The sequence below is a fragment of the Oncorhynchus gorbuscha genome, linkage group LG13, assembly GCF_021184085.1.
Source record: "Oncorhynchus gorbuscha isolate QuinsamMale2020 ecotype Even-year linkage group LG13, OgorEven_v1.0, whole genome shotgun sequence".
Lineage (NCBI taxonomy): Eukaryota > Metazoa > Chordata > Actinopteri > Salmoniformes > Salmonidae > Oncorhynchus > Oncorhynchus gorbuscha.
The window spans coordinates 23,872,271-23,892,178 of record NC_060185.1 but is presented as its reverse complement, the minus strand read 5'-3'; the positions used below and the strand labels follow the sequence as shown (position 1 = coordinate 23,892,178).

Genomic DNA, 19,908 nt, shown 5'->3' with positions numbered 1-19,908 from the left:
GAAAAAATAAAGTCAATGCTTTATTAACCTCATACATTACACATTACCAAACACATGGACGAAATATAATTTACGAGGAGGAACACAAGTGGATGTGCACTGATGTACGGCTAGTATAAAGTGGTCTATTGTAACTAGTGTTGTTCTAGCTAGCCTATCAAAAACATTGAATATTATGCCACACACTCAGTTACAACCACCTTGTAGCTACATCAGATCAAGTTCATGTATAAATTGGCTATTAAAGCACGAGCTGTAGTAAATCTAGTGAAGAGACTAAACTCCATTGCATGTATTTACTTTTCAAAATACTTTATTATGATTTCCCCCTCATCAAAACAATATAATATGGATCTATATCCCCACCATCTACAGCCCTTTGACAGTTTGGGCATAAAAGTCTGTATCTTCGCCCTCTTCAGTCTCTGGGTTCAGATAGTTTAGAATTTTCAGCAGCGTGTCGTCATCCAAGCCCTGTTTTTGTGACATATGGCCCGTGTCCTCCTTGGGATCTGACTGTCTTTTCTGAGGCGGGCTTTTATCTGAGTCCATTTGGTCAAAGTAGTCCTGTATCGCCTGCTCGAACGTTCCCAGCACGAGCTGATGGTCTTGTGAGGGTGACTGCGAGGTGCGCTTTTTTTGGTTTGCTGTCTGCGGATACTGTGCCAACATCTGGGCAGCCAGATAAGTCGACAGCTCGTCTTCATTGACAGTGTTGTCGTAGTCGTCCGTTCCTTTCTCTGGGATGTTTGGCTCAGAGAACATGTAGTTTTTCTGCTTTCCAGCTGGCGCGTAAAACCTTGACGGCGGGCTTGTGTGCTGTTTCTGCTTCTTGAGGGCAGGTACGTTCTGATTTGCCACACTTCCCAGCCCGAGGATTTTTAGAATGTCTTCTGTGTTTATTTCTTCCGGGATGTTGCTTGTTTGGGTCTCAGGCAGTCTGTTGAAGAATGTCTCTGCAGGGATCTTAGTTTTTTGATGAGAGGAGATCTGAGTTAGTTTGTCCTCTACCCTGGCCAGATCATTAGGTGTCCAAGACTGTGCCTTTGTCCTCAGTGGTGTCCTGTCCTGTTTTGTCATCTCCCCACTCTTCAGCATGTCCATCAGGTCTTCTGGTGGGATTTGTAGTTTCTGGGAGATTTGGATGAGCTGGTAAATGGCCTGTGGATCTACCTTGTCACTGTACTGAGTTTGAGCTGCCCTCCTCTCTTCCCTCTCCTCCTCTTCTTCTAGCTCTCTCTTCTGCTCCTCCTCTTCTTCTAGCTCTCTCTTCTGCTCCTCCTCTTCTTCTAGCTCTCTCTTCTGCTCCTCCTCTTCTTCTAGCTCTCTCTTCTGCTCCTCCTCTTCTTCTAGCTCTCTCTTCTGCTGCTCTGTTTTCTCCAGCACCTTCAGAAGGTAGTAGTCATCTGGGTCATATTCTCTTGGACCGAGCTGACTTGATCGCTTGACCTCATCAATCTCCTCATCATCTTCATTATCATCATCATCATCATCATCTTCATCATCCTCGAAGCCTCTGTCGAACTCCTGCCTGTTGTCTATCTCTTCGTCCTCCTTATCCACCTGCTCCTCTAGGGGCGACCAATCCTCTCCCCCTGTCACATCCTCATAGGCCAGGTTCCTCACCTTGAACATGTCATCATCACCATCATCCTCAGTCTGGCGTTTGTGTCCAGCCTTGGCATTGGCTATCCTCCCCAGTTCCTCAAACACAGACTGCAGATTGGCTAGGTTCTGGGGCGTGTACTTCCCCTCCATGTTCTCATTGGTGCGTTTGAAGGGGCTCTCGCGGCCCTGGACTCTACCTTCTTCCTCACCGTTCTCTTCATCTTCAAACATCAGCGGGTACTTCCTGTGAGGCCGGCTAGCATGCTGCGTCCACGGATACGCCACGCCCTCTCCCACCTGGCTGTCCTCCTCCTTCGCCGGTCTCCGCCCTTTGCCCAGAGCATGGCGGGCTGCACTGGGCCTCACAGGGGCTGGCTTGGGGCCCTTCTTGGTCTGCTGGAGGGTATTCAGTACCGCCTGTAGCCACTCCTGGGTCTTGTTCTCCTTGTTGCCCTCCCCTTCCTCATCATCCTCATCTTGGTCCTGGCCTTGGCCTATATTACTCTGACTGGTCTGGGCAGGAGAGGGTAGCCTCAGCATGGAGAGGAGTTTCTCTGAGTCTGTGTCCATGTTGGTGGTGTCATAGTCTAGGGTGAGGGAAGCCTGCTCCTGTGGGGCTAACGCCCCGGTCTGCTGGCGGAGGCTCTCAATGTACTCCAGGGCCTTGAGCATGTCTGCATTGGGGGGGAGGTAGGGGGTGTCTCCTCGCTGGGGGTCTAGCTCACTCCCCCTCAGTCTGTGTTCTCTGAGAGAGGCCCCCTGGGCACTGCCGGAGAGTAGGAGATGGAGCAGGGAGAGGAGGAAAGCCATCCCTGCAGAGGAGAGCTTGGGGAGTGACGGCATGGTGTCTTCAGCCTGGAGACAGACACAACAGGGAGAGAAGAGTCAGCGCTGACCTTTTAGGTTTAGGATAATGAATATTTTTCACTGGTCAGACCATTATGTACTTATCTGCTCCTGTCACTTCAGTTTAATAGACCAATAAGAAAGAGTTCCAAACCTTTCTTCCAATAACAGCTCATTTTCAGTTTTTCCCCTTCCCACTCTGATAGTCCTAGCAAAATTCTTGCTTGAGAAATTACTCTCTGCTAAGAAGCTATTTTATTTTATAACAGTTTTAATTGAAAACAATCACAGTAAGGTACTTAATTGCTAGTCAGGAATGATTTGATATTGAGATAACTGCTTCATTGGCCCTTTAAAGATGAGGCCAATTTAAAGGCTTTTGTAATGATCAGCTCTAATGACCATTACAATTCTGAAATCTTTCATTTTTAGACCTGCCTTTTATTCCCGTTTGATGCTTCAGCTATATTGCTATAGACTCTTAGTGATATGTATTGAGGTTCTGTCACTCTAGCTGCAGTTTTTACCCAGAGAATGAAAATCACATCTGTTGAAAGCCCAAATGATTGTTTGCAGAGCAGTAATAGCATGGGCATTCAGCTCGCCTATAAATCTTATTAGTTTTCAAATTGTTGCTCTCCAGAATGAGTCACAATCCAGTTGTCTTGGTAACCCGTTGGCTGATGCTGGCTGCTGTCTAAACACTACTACCTACACCCAAGACATCTCTAGCACACTCAAACAATGTTGTGTTGCACAAGCCTTTCACTGAGAAAATGCAATGGAACTTTATAATCATGCACCTAATTTGGATACAAATATTGAACACTGCTATTTATAAATCAACTAGTGGATGAATTGGTTTTGAAATCAAAGTGTTGTTTAATTTAGGCTATGTATTATCTGCTTATCCTACATAATAAAAACTACAAATTACTTTAGCAAATCACTAAAAACGAAACTATAATAAACTTGAGTAGTTAGTCTAAGACACTATAAAACAGATTATGCATCTCTTTACTGCGGTAGCCCTGTTTGCAATGCATCAGGTTAGTTAAAGATAAACGGATTTTAAAATGGAAATTAACATATTAAAATGACTGAAAATAGTACAACTGAATTCCATTTTCTTCAAATAATAATTTCAATGTAGGCCCTATGTAAAATCTTACCTCTACAAAATAGTTTCAATCGATAGTCGTGAATGAATTTAGCATCTCTAAGAGCAGGGATTCTCTGTGTTCAGCACCGGGGACAGCTCCTCCGGTTATATGAGGCGCCACCTAACTCGTGCGTCACTGCGACATACGCAATACTCGAGCCAAAGAAACACACAAACATAATTAGAACTGGTTCACGTCTCTTCACCTCGACGTTCAATTGGAAAGGCTTATGTGATCATGTTATCATGTCGTCTGATTATATTGGTTGTTAACCAACAGCGATGACTAAGTAATTAATATATATTATATCTGGACGGTAAGGTCGTGATTAATTAGCCCACAGCACAATGTCTACTTATATGGTGATCGACCTATACAACTATGCCTACGAGTTCTCCAGACAGAGTATAGGCTAATTATAGGTAACAAGCCCAGTTATAATAATATACTCCAGAGACTTAAGTCTACGTGAGGCATTTTGTAGGCCTATGCTAAATAATGCTGCAATATTTGTGTTTCAAACTAAACATTTGTGTTGACTATAACAGAAACGCTACACAGCATTTTGGATAATGATGTTGCCCAGTCAAGGAAAAATGCAACATCTATTGATTAAAACATTGGTAGAGCTCAGTTCCTGTTCCCGTATCCCCCCCCTCGGTACCATAACTGCTCATGTTCGCAGTAAATTGTGATTTGCACCTATGTATGCATCAACAAAACGGCGCTGCGGGCGTCCCTCTCGGAAAGAGAGTAGAGTCCATCGATGACTCACTCACGCCCAAGATCTGCCAAAGAATGAGGCGGGTGATGAGGACTGCAGAGAGATCGTGTGCTACGGGAACTGCCTATGAATCGTAAGCCACTGGTCTTTTATTTTGGTTGCCTGTCAAGTCCTGTCTGGCCCAGGTCAGGGGTACGTTGTCACTTTCATTCATGCATTTCCGTGGTAACTCGGCACTCATGATTACAGTAGTATGATTTGTTTACTAGGGATCATGATTCCAGATACGCTTTCAGATATCGCTTCTATTTTGACATTGTAACAATATATTAGGATGGTTTCTCAGTGTGACTGTATGCGTCTGTTGATGTATTTGACGGACCAACCATATTTTGTTTACATTCAGCACATGCCTCCACTTTTCATGTAACTCCCTAATGACTGCATGTACTCGCGCATGTGCAAACACAGACACACACGCCAAGCAGTAAAGGATGTAAGGCAGCTTGGCTAATTGATTGTGGTTGTGGCTGTGCTATGGGTAAACAGAAACCAATTACCCCTCTGTTCCACCCTCTCCCTCCTCCTACAGCCCATCTTCCCATAACACAGGCCTTTAGGGTCAAATAGAAACTCTGCTTACAGGCAATTAGCAGCAGTCTCAAATGTAACTACAGCCATACACATATTGGTGTCATATCTTTGTAAGTGGTATCTGTATATGTTCCACCATCGGTTCAATGTGTTATCAAATTGTATCAGCCTATTAAAGAGAGAGAAAAATGCTGTCTCCAAGTGCCTCAGATACTATTCAACCTGCTTTATCCTAAACCCTGGGTGTAGCCTAAAGATGCTCTCTGATTTCATTAAGATAACATCAGTGAACTTCAGGCCAATTTGATCTTAATGATTGCTTGGCATCATATAGACATTGATCTGTATTAGGCTATTGTTCTGTTCAGTGTCAGTAATGACAGACATCTGACACATGTATGTAATCCCATTTGAATTAATCTCATGGACCAAATTGATTCCAATGCCATAGCAACTATCAATATCCCTGATAATGTCATATAATAGGGAAACTGCATCCTTAACTACAGCTGTCAATGTCCTGGCAGGGTGGATGGAGAGAGGCAGAGAGAGAGAGAGAGAGAGAGAGAGAGAGAGAGAGAGAGAGAGAGAGAGAGAGAGAGAGAGAGAGAGAGAGAGAGAGAGAGAGAGAGAGAGAGAGAGAGAGAGAGAGAGAGAGAGGAGAGAGAGAGAGAGAGAGAGAGAGAGAGAGAGAGAGAGAGAGAGAGAGAGAGAGAGAGAGAGAGAGAGAGAGAGAGAGAGAGAGAGAGAGAGAGAGAGAGAGAGGCATAGCGAGAGAAGCAGAGTGGTGGAGAGAGGGAGGCAGAGGCGGAGCGAGAGAGGAAGAGAGGGAAACCAGAGAGAGAGAGAGAGAGATGGATAAATTGTATTGGTCTAGAAGCTTTGACGTCAATGACTCAATTTACAAGTGGATCATGTTCCTCTTTGTGTGTCTGTATGATATGGGCTAGTTGTCTCAGCCATTGTCTGCGTATCTCTCTGTCTGTGTTGGGGGAGGCATGAACATGATTCACAGAATTCTGTACATGTATGGCAATTTGTTTCAGATAAACATCTTGGTGTGTGTGATGCACTTGAGTGTGGGAAGACTGAAATGATTTCAATATGCTCCAGCCTCCAGAACCCCAGGATGCCATATTAATACTCAATGTGGCTAGGCCTTACCTTCTTACTGTGAGGGGATTTACAGGTAGATTACAACGGTGTCATTATTATCAAGGAAGTTTTAATGTCACGTACAGTGAAATGCCTTTCTTGCCGACTCAAAACCCAACAATGCAGTCAGAGACATGAGTGATTAAATCAAGGAGTAAGAACATGAGAAAGTAAGCATACTGTATACAGGGGTTAGTCAGTTCCAGTACCATATTTACAATATGCAGGAATACTGGACTGATAGAATTAGATATGTATAGGAGTAAACATGTCTAACCTTTGTGTAGTTTGAGGCATTTGTGTGTTGTTGTCGCGTGACACACTGCTCTTACAGAAATGTGCCCTTTTTTTGCTTTTCATCTTCTCCTAAAAAAAGGAACACTCTTTTTTTTCATTACTACAAGAGCACGAGTCAGAGGATGTTTTTTTCACAGACAGATTGTGCCGAGAGAGAGAAAGCAAAGACAAACACACATGTCCTCTGCTGTTGGATTATTTTCTAACTAGAATGATGAAGTACAGTGCCTTGCGAAAGTATTCGCCCCCCTTGAACTTTGCGACCTTTTGCCACATTTCAGGCTTCAAACATAAAGATATAAAACTGTATTTTTTTTGTGAAGAATCAACAACAAGTGGGACACAATCATGAAGTGGAACGACATTTATTGGATATTTCAAACTTTTTTAACAAATCAAGAACTGAAAAATTGGGCGTGCAAAATTATTCAGCCCCCTTAAGTTAATACTTTGTAGCGCCACCTTTTGCTGCGATTACAGCTGTAAGTCGCTTGGGGTATGTCTATCAGTTTTGCACATCGAGAGACTGAAATGTTTTCCCATTCCTCCTTGCAAAACAGCTCGAGCTCAGTGAGGTTGGATGGAGAGCATTTGTGAACAGCAGTTTTCAGTTCTTTCCACAGATTCTCGATTGGATTCAGGTCTGGACTTTGACTTGGCCATTCTAACACCTGGATATGTTTATTTTTGAACCATTCCACTGTAGATTTTGCTTTATGTTTTGGATCATTGTCTTGTTGGAAGACAAACCTCCGTCCCAGTCTCAGGTCTTTTGCAGACTCCATCAGGTTTTCTTCCAGAATGGTCCTGTATTTGGCTCCATCCATCTTCCCATCAATTTTAACCATCTTCCCTGTCCCTGCTGAAGAAAAGCAGGCCCAAACCGTGATGCTGTCACCACCATGTTTGACAGTGGAGATGGTGTGTTCAGGGTGATGAGCTGTGTTGCTTTTATGCCAAACATAACATTTTGCATTGTTGCCAAAAAGTTCAATTTTGGTTTCATCTGACCAGAGCACCTTCTTCCACATGTTTGGTGTGTCTCCCAGGTGGCTTGTGGTAAACTTTAAACAACACTTTTTATGGATATCTTTAAGAAATGGCTTTCTTCTTGCCACTCTTCCATAAAGGCCAGATTTGTGCAATATACGACTGATTGTTGTCCTATGGACAGAGTCTCCCACCTCAGCTGTAGATCTCTGCAGTTCATCCAGAGTGATCATGGGCCTCTTGGCTGCATCTCTGATCAGTCTTCTCCTTGTATGAGCTGAAAGTTTAGAAGGACGGCCAGTTCTTGGTAGATTTGCAGTGGTCTGATACTCCTTCCATTTCAATATTATCGCTTGCACAGTGCTCCTTGGGATGTTTAAAGCTTGGGAAATCTTTTTGTATCCAAATCCGGCTTTAAACTTCTTCACAAAAGTATCTCGGACCTGCCTGGTGTGTTCCTTGTTCTTGATGATGCTCTCTGCGCTTTTAACGGACCTCTGAGACTATCACAGTGCAGGTGCATTTATACGGAGACTTGATTACACACAGGTGGATTGGATTTATCATCATTAGTCATTTAGGTCAACATTGGATCATTCAGAGATCCTCACTGAACTTCTGGAGAGAGTTTGCTGCACTGAAAGTAAAGGGGCTGAATAATTTTGCACGCCCAATTTTTCAGTTTTTGATTTGTTAAAAAAGTTTGAAATAACCAATAAATGTTGTTCCACTTCATGATTGTGTCCCACTTGTTGTTGATTCTTCACAAAACAATACAGTTTTATATCTTTATGTTTGAAGCCTGAAATGTGGCAAAAGGTCGCAAAGTTCAAGGGGGCCGAATACTTTCGCAAGGCACTGTAAATATAGAAAAAAGTGCATTAGTTTGGATGTTTCTTTTCATTTGTATGATGGATTGACCAGGGTGATTCTGCGATGGAGAGGACAATGAGGGAAGTGCAGTACATCATATTGTTCAAAGCAACGGTACAAATAGAGAGCCCTGAAGAACACCACCAATTCAAATATGTTCTTTAAACAATCTAGATCTCAGCTTTTTTTGTGGAGTGCGCCAACTCTTTTCTACCTCGAATTAGTCCTCTAGGAAGTTTTTCTTGGTAAGCCCGTTTCAGTCTGTTTGTAGTATTAACCATCAAACACATTCATGTTGATCCAGAACGGTTTTGCATGTTTCTCAGAAGATGTCTTTGAGTTCAAATGCCATGTAATCCACAGTGAGACAGAATTATACTGGTTACCATGGTGCACACATGTCCTTTTAGTGTCCTGTGGTAAAGAGCCCTCTAGGTAAAATTCACTATACTCTTAGAAGATAAAAAAAATCAGTATAGAACCACAAAGGGTTTTATCAGTTGCTTCATATAAGTTATATATAGAACCATTTTATTGTCACACCCTGATCTGTTTCACCTGTCTTGTGATTGTCTCCACCCCCTCCAGGTGTACTTTATTATCCCTGGTGTATTTATCCCTGTGTTTCCTGTCTCTCTGTGCCAGTTCAAATCAAATAAAATCAAATGTATTTATATAGCCCTTCGTACATCAGCTGATATCTCAAAGTGCAGTACAGAAACCCAGCCTAAAGCCCCAAACAGCAAGCAATGCAGGTGTAGAAGCACGGTGGCTAGGAAAAACTCCCTAGAAAGGCCAAAACCTAGGAAGAAACCTAGAGAGGAACCAGGCTATGTGGGGTGGCCAGTCCTCTTCTGGCTGTGCCGGGTGGAGATTATAACAGAACATGGCCAAGATGTTCAAATGTTCATAAATGACCAGCATGGTCAAATAATAATAAGGCAGAACAGTTGAAACTGGAGCAGCAGCACAGTCAGGTGGACTGGGGACAGCAAGGAGTCATCATGTCAGGTAGTCCCGGGGCACGGTCCTAGGGCTCAGGTCCTCCGAGAGAGAGAAAGAAAGAGAGAATTAGAGAGAGCATATGTGGGGTGGCCAGTCCTCTTCTGGCTGTGCCAGGTGGAGATTATAACAGAACATGGCCAAGATGTTCAAATGTTCATAAATGACCAGCATGGTCGAATAATAGTAAGGCAGAACAGTTGAAACTGGAGCAGCAGCATGGCCAGGTGGACTGGGGACAGCAAGGAGTCATCATGTCAGGTAGTCCTGGGGCATGGTCCTAGGGCTCAGGTCCTCCGAGAGAGAGAAAGAAAGAAGGAGAGAATTAGAGAACGCACACTTAGATTCACACAGGACACCGAATAGGACAGGAGAAGTACTCCAGATATAACAAACTGACCCTAGCTCCCCGACACAAACTACTACAGCATAAATACTGGAGGCTGAGACAGGAGGGGTCAGGAGACACTGTGGCCCCATCCAAGTACACCCCCGGACAGGGCCAAACAGGAAGGATATAACCCCACCCACTTTGCCAAAGCACAGACCCCACACCACTAGAGGGATATCTTCAACCACCAACTTACCATCCTGAGACAAGGCTGAGTATAGCCCACAAAGATCTCCGCCACAGCACAACCCAAGGGGGGTTCTTATAGGGTTCTTTGACCAGAACCCTAGAGGCACTTCTTCACTGAACCAAAATGGTTCCAAATAGATCATTGCATGGTGCCATTTTGGAATTATGGCTACTACTATTAAATTGTAATATTTTTAGCTAAGAATATAATTTAATAAACAATTAAATAATGGACAAAAGAATATCAGCATAGTTTTTAGAATTTATTGCAAACATATTTTGGAAATATGCACTCGTGGCCAGGGAGGCATCATTGTTTGAGTCATGGCCCACATCAACTCTGGCTGACTTCTTTACAATACAGTACAACTTTGTCCATTAGTTAAAGTGAATAACAAAAATGTGTGTTCTGCTCCATTCTCAACCAAACAGCAGACCTCATACACACAGTTGAGACAAGCACAAACTGCAATGCAGCGCCCCTGGAAGGAGAGCATGTTGTGTGGTTAAGGGCCTTGCTCAAGGGACCAACAGTAGGGGAATGTTTTGAGGATGTAAACCCAGCAGCCCTCCAGTTGTCAGATCAATTCCTCCCGTTTTTTCCAGAGCCCGGCCCGGGATTTGTACTCGACACCTTTTGGCCACAGATACACCTCCTGCCACAGGTCAAACTCCTTTGCCGCTGGGTTACCTAGCGCCAGTACAGTATGGGTTGTCTGACTGGTGCTAGAGAAGAGGAAAAAAGGAGCAAAAACACGAGTTAATCTGCCAAAATGAAGACTGTTAAAATGGCCAGCCAGCTGATTCTAGCGATCCCTTCTGGTTAGTTCTATTCGAGCAGCTTAGTCTCCTACTCAGAAGACCCCCACTTTTGTTCGTGTCTTATTGGTCAAGGTAATGGCAAATAATTGTCACCACATCTCCTTCGGCCCATCAGTGGCCTTGATTCCTGGGACTTCAGTTTAAGTTAGTCTATGACCACAGCACGCTGTGTGGTCAGAAACGTGCTTTTCCCATCCTGATGAGCACTTCCACAGTTTTCCCTCTTGCTGAACTTTTCCTCCTGTGGACTGAATCCCTGTATGTCTGATGTTTAATTGTGTGTCCATCTAAAGGACCACATGGACATGATTCTCAGTTGTCTGAACCATGATTGGTCAGATGTGTGTGTAAATGTGGACATCTTTGTCCATTAAACTCCCCTTAACCTGGACATCTGCCTCGTCCTTGTTCTGACCAGACATTGTGTAGTGGTTGCTATCGGCCCTAAGCCAACATCTAAGGTTTCTTATTACATTCATGGTCCTTTGATTCTCTACAATCCTACCCCTATTTTTCAAAGACAAAATGCTATGCAGACATATGATGTAGATTAGAAGAACAACGTACATGCAGTTGTTCTCAGCAGCAGCCGAAAGAGATCCTCTGTCTCTGATAATTCTGGGTTACGGCCAGGCTGAGTGTCACGTTCTGACCTTAGTTCCTTTGTTATGTCTTTGTTTTAGGTTGGTCAGGGCGTGAGTTGGGTGGGTTTGTCTATGTTCTGTTTTCTATGTTGTGTTTTGCGTTTGGCCTGGTATGGTTCTCAATCAGAGGCAGGTGTCGTTAGTTGTCTCTGATTGAGAATCATACTTAGGTAGCCTTTTCCCACTTGTGTTTCGGTTGGTGTTTATATTCTGTGTCTGTGTTCCACACGGAACTGTTTCGGTTGGTGTTTATATTCTGTGTCTGTGTTCCACACGGAACTGTTTCGGTTGGTGTTTATATTCTGTGTCTGTGTTCCACACGGAACTGTTTCGGTTGGTGTTTATATTCTGTGTCTGTGTTCCACACGGAACTGTTTCGGTTGGTGTTTATATTCTGTGTCTGTGTTCCACACGGAACTGTTTCGGTTGGTGTTTATATTCTGTGTCTGTGTTCCACACGGAACTGTTTCGTGGGTGTTTATATTCTGTGTCTGTGTTCCACACGGAACTGTTTCGGTTGGTGTTTATATTCTGTGTCTGTGTTCCACACGGAACTGTTTCGGTTGGTGTTTATATTCTGTGTCTGTGTTCCACACGGAACTGTTTCGGTTGGTGTTTATATTCTGTGTCTGTGTTCCACACGGAACTGTTTCGGTTGGTGTTTATATTCTGTGTCTGTGTTCCACACGGAACTGTTTCGGTTGGTGTTTATATTCTGTGTGTTCCACACGGAACTGTTTCGTGGGTGTTTATATTCTGTGTCGGTTGGTTATTTCACGTGTCGTTTATTGTTTTGTTTCAGCGTTCGCTTGTTTTAATAAAGAGCATGAACATGTACCACGCTGCGCATTGGTCCTCCGATCCTTACTACTCCTCCTCCTCGGAGGAGGAAGACAGCCGTTACACTGAGCAAAACATAGTGTGTTATAAGCCATGTAATGATTAACTTGACTATTGAATCACAGAGACTTATTATACATATTTCATTATGAATAATGTATACTTAACTACCTCCTCTCAGCCAGTCTTCTAATGGCTTCATGAAACAGTCTCCTCAATGGACCCCACACTGAAATACTGAAATAAAAGTAACAATTAGCTAATTGTCAATGTTAGTCTGGTTCTGTAGCTCTGTGGCATTAAAAAAGTATCTTTATTTGAAGGAGTTAGCTGGCTAGTTTAACTTGGTGAATTAAAGTAGCCTAGCTTTTTCTGTTTAGCTAGCTAAATTAACTTAAGTTTTGTTAGCTTACAAAAGTGCTCAAATTCAAATAACATTTAAACTTTATTTATCTAGCATATAGTTTATCATATGACTTTAGCTTCATATATTTGAATTAAATAATAAACTTCGCTTTCTTTAAGACTTTATGCTTTTATTAAAAACCTTATTTCCTCCTGCTTCTAATAATTATGAATAATAACTGATTGGATCTATGTAGTGCTTTTCTACCAACTGAGGTACTCAAGCACTTTACATATTAAGGGGGAAACTCACCTCATTTACCACCAATGTGTAGCACCCACCTGTGTGATGCACGGCGACCATTCTAGATAGCATTTAGTTTGCAACAGCACAGGTTTCTATGAACAACACAGGATTGTATGAACCTTGCGGTCTGCCACTCTGACCTCGGCAGCAATGTTTGAATATGAATTTGATCTCCCCCTGCCATAGAGGGCTAACGGTGTCGGACGTCAACTAGCCGTTTTTCTGACCAGGCAAAGTCTTAGAGCACCATCATTCATTATGGAATAAAATGCCAATTCAAAACATCTGAAACAAATTAAAAGGGAATGTTAGCTGTCATTCCAGAGTTTAATTTGACTGGGTTAGCTGTTGATAGCTGTTGTTTTTGAAAATTCCCATTATACTCTGTGAAGGGATAGAACCCTCACTGGATATATACAGTACCAGTCAAATGTTTGGACATATCTACTCATTCTAATTGTTTTTCTTTATTTGTACTATTTTTTTGCATTGTGGAATAATAGTGAACACATCAAAACTATGAAAAAAACACATGGAATCATGTGTCCTCATCATCAAATCATCATCATCTGAATCCTGGCTGGGGAAGACCACCAAAAATTCTGAAATCTTCACCCCTAACTACAACATTTTCAGACAAGATAGAATGGCCAAAGGGGGCGCTGTTGCAATCTACTGCAAAGATAGTAGGACAGAACTCTGCAGGCTATCCAGGTCTGTACCCAAACAATTTGAAGAAACTTACAAAGTTCTTGAAATTTTCAGGATTGACTGACCTTCAACCTGTTAAGGATAAGCAGAATACTGCCCCCTTTGGAGGAATTGCGTGCCCATAGTAAACTGAAAACCAATCTGTCCAAAATTGCTAATATATGCATAGAATAATACTTATTGGATAGAAAACACTCTAAAGCTTCTAAAACCGTTTGAATTATGTCTGTAAGTATAGCAGAACTCACAGGGCAGCCAATCTTCCAAACTATTTCTCTCATCAGGAAAGTTGGGCCAACTTTGACGTCATCGCCCCCACCTTTCCCAACCAGCTATGGATCTGGGATCAGTTTCTAGGTCTTCGGCGAGATGTCTTCTTTCAATAGAGCATTTCATTGTGAAAATCCCGCGGGATTTGACCCTTTGGCAGGCAAAATACTTGGTGTCGCGAGAAAATACATGCACTTTCCTGCGCGCGTTGCACTCCGAGTGTCCTTTGTTCCATGAAGCACGAGACGATGTCAGTTTGTCTGTTCGAGTTGAGAATTGTTTTCTACGTTTAGAACAACCTAAAGCTTGATTCTGCACTTAGTTTGACCAGTTTAGTCGACATATAATATGTCATTTTGATGCGCAACCCCTCAAATTTTGGCTGCATTTCAGCCGGAATTTATCGCTTGAAACCAAACACTGTTTTGGGTAAGTATGAGTCCTCCCACTACTTCTGATCGAAGGCCTATCAAAGGTAAGGGAATATTTATGTTGTAATTTTGTGTTTCTGTTGACTCCAACATAGCGGAGAAATATTGCTTATGTCTGAGCGCCGTCTCAGATTATTGAAAAATGAACAATTTCTGTAACGCTAAAAAGAAATGTGACAAAGCGATTGCATTAAGAAGCAGTGTATCTTTCTAACTATATGTAGAACATGTATATTTAGTCAAAGTTTATGATGTGTATTGCTGTTATCTGGCAGAGTTATCGAAAATTCTCTGGACATTTTTGTAGCATTTTTTGAACATGGCGTCAATGTAAACAGAGATTTATGAATATAAATTGCATATTATTGAAAAAAACATAAATGTACTGTGTAACATGTCCTATTACTGTCATCGGATGAAGATTTTCAAAAGGTTAGTGAATTATTTTTCTTTTAATCCTGCGTTTGTGATTGCATCTTTTGTTTGACAAAATGGCTGTATATCGGCTGTGTCTTTGGTGGTGGTTTGACATAAATATGTGCTATGTTTTTGCCGTAAAACATTTTAGAAATCTGACTTGCTGGGTAGATGAACAAGGTGTTTATCTTTCATTTGAGCTATTGGACTTGTTAATGTGTGGAGGTTAAATATTTCTAAGAATATTTTTGCATTCTGTGCGCCACTTTTTGAGTTGAGGGGGTGTGGGGGGGTGCCGGACTCGTTTCTCTTTGCTTGTTTGAGCTGTTCTTGCCATAATATGGACTTGGTATTTTACCAAATAGGGCTATATTTTGTATACCACCCCTACCTTGTCACAACACAACTGATTAGCTCAAACGCAATAAGAAAAGGAAAGAAATTCCACAAATGAACTTTTAACAAGGCACACCTGTTAATTGAAATGCATTCTAGGTGTCTACCTCATGAAGCTGGTTGAGAGAATACCAAGGGTGTGCAAAGCTGTCAAAGGCAAAGGCTGTCTTCTTTGAAGAATTTCAAATATAAAATATAATTTGATTTATTGAACACTTTTGTGGTTATTACATGATTCCATATGTGTTATTTCATCATTTTGATGTTGTCATTATTATTCTACAATGTAGAAAATAGTAAAAATAATCAAATAAATCCTTGAATGAGTAGGTATGTCCAAACCTTTGACTGGTACCACACACACACACACACACACACACACACACACACACACACACACACACACACACACACACACACACACACACACACACACACACACACACACACACACACACACACACACACACACACACACACACACACACACACACACACACACACACACACACACACACACACACACACATACCTTTTTTCATGAAGGGTTCTTTAATCTCGTCCAAAGAACCAAAAGGGTTCTATATAGAACCCCAAATAACTATTTTTGTGCAGGTAATGTGTGGCAATTCTTCTAACAGATGATGTTTACAACACTACAGTAGTGTCTATTCTGTGCCCCTTCTCCATTCAGTGCTGTCATAACAGACCACAGTAAGACTTCATCACAACCACGCTACAGTGGTGCCACATCTTTCCATTACTCCAATATATTTCTTCTGTTCCTCCCGTCTCCTTTGCCTAAATCAGCTAACAAACCACCAGAAGAGTCAAGAAAAAGCTATAAAACAAAGCAAAAAGTAAGTCGGCCTAGAAAAGGCTCATATTATATTTTAATTTCTCTCTCTTTCTTTACCCCATGTCCCTGACAGTCCCAGTCACAGCTTCCCTTTTTCCTGAATCCATTCTGCCACGTTACTCAATAAGACACGTTCAATTCTGTTTGGGGTATAGAAGTGGCTTCCCTTGGAGTGTTAAGATTCTTGTTGCACTTCAACATAGGCCTTGCTGAATCCAGGCTTGTTATGCTTACATTGCCTTGGGCTTTGATGCTTCTATTTTGAGAGATGGGGGGGGGGGTTGTGATTAGCAGATCCTTTGTGATTGGCACAGAGAAGGAGACCCATGGTAGCTTGGTTGGTCTGAAAGATGTGGCTCAGATAAAAATAAATCTCTCCACGCCCACAGCTGGCATTTCGTAGAGACATCCCTTTGCTGCGGGGACACAAACATGTTGTAATTGGGGTAGGAGTCACACAGGAATTTCCCAAAAGAAACATCACATTACACTTTAACACTGCACATACCCACAACAAGGAGGAGAAAAGAGGAACAGCGGAAGTAGAGGGAAATTCACGATGCGTGTCTGTGTTCATTCCAGTGAAGCACATGCAAAGACACTTCTCATCAGAAACTTGGCTCCGTTTCAGCACACTGAGTCCACAATCAACATGGAGGAAATTCAACCTCCTCCCAATCTCCACCTGAACTGAAACCAGGCTGATAGTGGAGGAAACCACCATTGCACTACAGTATATGCTAATGAATGTTCAGCCTCTTTTCTCCAAAACACTACTGGTTTCTTTTGATCCCATTCCAACCTTATCCAACATTCTCATGCCACAGGTGTCAAGAGGCTTAATATTGATATAACAACTAACAGCTATTTGACCACCAATATCTATTTCCAGACCTCTAACATGTTAATTTAATTGACCCTCTTGTGTGTAAGGAGGAGGTTAAAGGTTATGTTGATTTTGTCCCAGCGTGCCTGGCTTCCTGTAGTGGTGATCTATGGTTGCTCTAATTGACAGTTCAACATGCCGTGCACCTAGCAATTGCTAAGTGACCATTGAGACAGGAAGCTGCATAGGCCCCGGCTGTCTGCTCTAGTAAAGCGTCTGATCCCAGAGACCAGAGAGAGAGGGATGGAAGGAGAGAGAGGGAGGGACAGAAAGGCAGAGAGAGAGGGAGAAAGACAGGAGAGAGTAGCAGAGACAGAAAGGAAAGAGAGCGATATTAGAGTTTGAGAGAGGAGAGAAATGGCCTGGGGGGGAGGAAGAGAGAGAGAGAGGGAGGGGGGAAGAGAGAGGGTGTCTGGAAGTACAGCCAACATGACTCATAGGTCAGATTTGCACAAGAGAGCTATAAAATGTATGTGTGTGTATGTGCAGACATCTTTGCCTGTGTGTATGTCTTTGCCTGTGTGTATGTCTTTGTGTGTGTGTGTGTCTTTGTGTGTGTGTGTGTGCGCGCATGTATGTGATTACGCTTCTGGTGATATGTGAGAAATGAGAAAAACAACCACCTGATTTTATCTCCCTCCTAACCCATAATACCCAAAACACCAGCACCAGTTAGAGAGTGTCAATCATCATCTCTGAACACCCAAGACGATCGCTCTATAAAAATAAGTGACGGATATGACAGCAAGAAGACTCAAGGCTTCGAGATAAGCATGAAACCTAAAGTAATTATTTCCCATGAAATGTGGTTTCTGCTATTATACTGACACAGCTAGCACATAATATTCTGAGAACCCTATGTTTCTTAGAGCTTGGTGAGAGCCTGGTTGCCCTATGGTTATTTATCATTCAACCTTCCAACAACTTTATGTGAATGGTGCAGGGTAGTGGCTTGGCTTTGGAACGTTCTCAGCACATTTAAGGAACTTGACAAAAAATGTTTTTAAAAAAACATATTTTCATGTGGATTCCACGTCAAAATAATTTCATTACAATTTTGGAACATTCTTCAACTGGTGTGACATTAGGAATGTTCTTTAGTAGTTCAGAGAACACTAACAAACATTGTTTTTCTGTGGGAATTTCAGTACTTCAGCATAACATTTCCTACAGGTTTCCTCATGGTTCTATTTAAAGTCATTTCTCAAATTCTCTAATAACGTTAAGAAACTTCCCATAAAGAAACCACAAGAAAACTTTGGTAACGGTCAGAGAACCTTCTAGGAATGTTAATGAATTAAAAATATACATTCCATTCTCAGCACCAACAAAACTCTATCTTATAAAGTGTGTTCAGATGTGTTGACCGCACTAATTGGCCAAACCTGATCTTAATGAGTGCTTGTTTCCTTTGAATTGCATCTGTTTAAATATACTGAAATGAACAGCTTTGTATGCGTAAGAAAACAAGCTATGCTATAGCTCCATCCTGGTGGCCTACCTCCTTGGGACCCAAAAATGTGCTTTCCCAGAACAGGTTACATTTTCACTTCCATTCTCAAAACGTAACCAAATGTGCCAGCTGCGGAAGTGCAGACTGACTGTCGAGACAATACATTCTGCTCCCTGGGTGGCTGAGAGACAGTGTAGAAGATGGTCAAATCAGTCCAGTCTATAGTTAAATGATAAGAGGGATACTGCTCTCATGTGGCTTCTGTCGTGGCATATTTCTGCTTTACCAAATTTGGACAGAGTTACAAACTTCACATACCAGTCAGAGTTATACTCAAACTACATATTTTTTAATAAGAGCTTTGCAAAAGCCCTTTGACTTTCAACAATTCACTATTTCTAATGACCAGTTGAGAAGTCCCAACAGAAAAGTACAAAGATATTTTATAGCCAAGATACACCCCTCTCAACATACATGACGAATCACAGATCTTAGGAACAAATCACAAAGATTAAGATTTGTATGAAATATATTTATAAAACATAGCAGACTGTTACTGCTGTGTCAACAGTTCTCATTGTAAAGACCAGTGTCTGGCCCCCTGACTCCAGAAGGGAGCCGTCTCTCCCTGATAAGGCATAGAACAGAACTATTAGCTCATGTTATCTGGAATGCTCTCGAGGCTTTATTACCCTAAAACTTCGTAAATCTCCTGTCAGTGCTATCTCAGAGGCCCATCCTCAGTGGAACACACACACAATACTCTATTCTGTCGAATGTAACAACTATTATAATATAATACAAGCATTGTAACATAATCTTGCCATTTTCCACCACACTTCCCACCAAAATCCCTGTGGCTGGGTGACTTTTTTTTACCCCTTTTCTCCCCAATTGGTAGTTACAGTCTTGTCACGTCGCTGCAAATTCCGTATGGACTCAGGAGAGCCATGCGTCCTCCAAAACACAACCCCGCCAAGACGCACTGCTTCTTGACACAATGCTCGCTTAACCCAGAAGCCAGCCACACCAACCGTACACCTGGCAACCGAGTCAGCACGCATTGCATCCGGCACACCACAGAAGTCACTAGAGCGTGATGGGACAAGGACAACCCGGCCAACCAAACCCTCCCCTAACCCGAACAACACTGGGCCAATTGTGTGCCACCTCATGCATCTCCCGGTCGTGGCTGGTTGCGGCACAGCCTGGGATCAAACCAGGATCTGTAGTGACACAGCTAGCACTGCAATGCCTTAGACCGCTGCGCCACTCGGAGACCACGGCTGGGTGACTTACTTGTTGGTCTGTCTCCTATGGCTGTGTGACGTCTTGGTCTGTCTCCTGGGGGGGGCGGCTGTCTTTTGGGCCAGTGAGGATTTTCAGCATGAGAGAGCAGAGTGAGGACAGCAGATTACACACTGACAGGCAGACTACAGCTACTTTAGAGTAGCAAACACATACAGTCACTTGGGACCACTGGGACTTAGTGTGGTGGGAAGTCTCCACCAATAAATAGCTCAGACAGATGAAATGGACTGAGGTGTGTGTGGGTAAGTGTGTGTGAGTGTGTTTGTGTGTGAGTATGTATATTGTGTGGGTGGCTATAGGTTAGAGTAGAATGGTATGTTTAATGTTTATTGGAAGAATCTCATGATCTCCCTCCTCATTCAGTCCTCTTGCTCTGCTACATCT

General features: G+C 42.6%; 1 protein-coding gene across 1 annotated transcript; it reads right to left on the bottom strand.

Annotated features, from left to right (window-relative positions):
• Positions 1 to 3,760, bottom strand: LOC123993896 (secretogranin-2-like). Its single transcript, XM_046296369.1, has 2 exons — positions 3,627 to 3,760; positions 1 to 2,463 (listed from the first exon to the last, which is right to left on the bottom strand). The coding sequence occupies exon 2, from the start codon at positions 2,449 to 2,451 to the stop codon at positions 370 to 372; it is 2,082 nt and encodes a 693-aa protein (XP_046152325.1). The 5' UTR covers positions 2,452 to 2,463; positions 3,627 to 3,760; the 3' UTR covers positions 1 to 369.
• Positions 3,761 to 19,908: the final 16,148 nt, after the last annotated feature.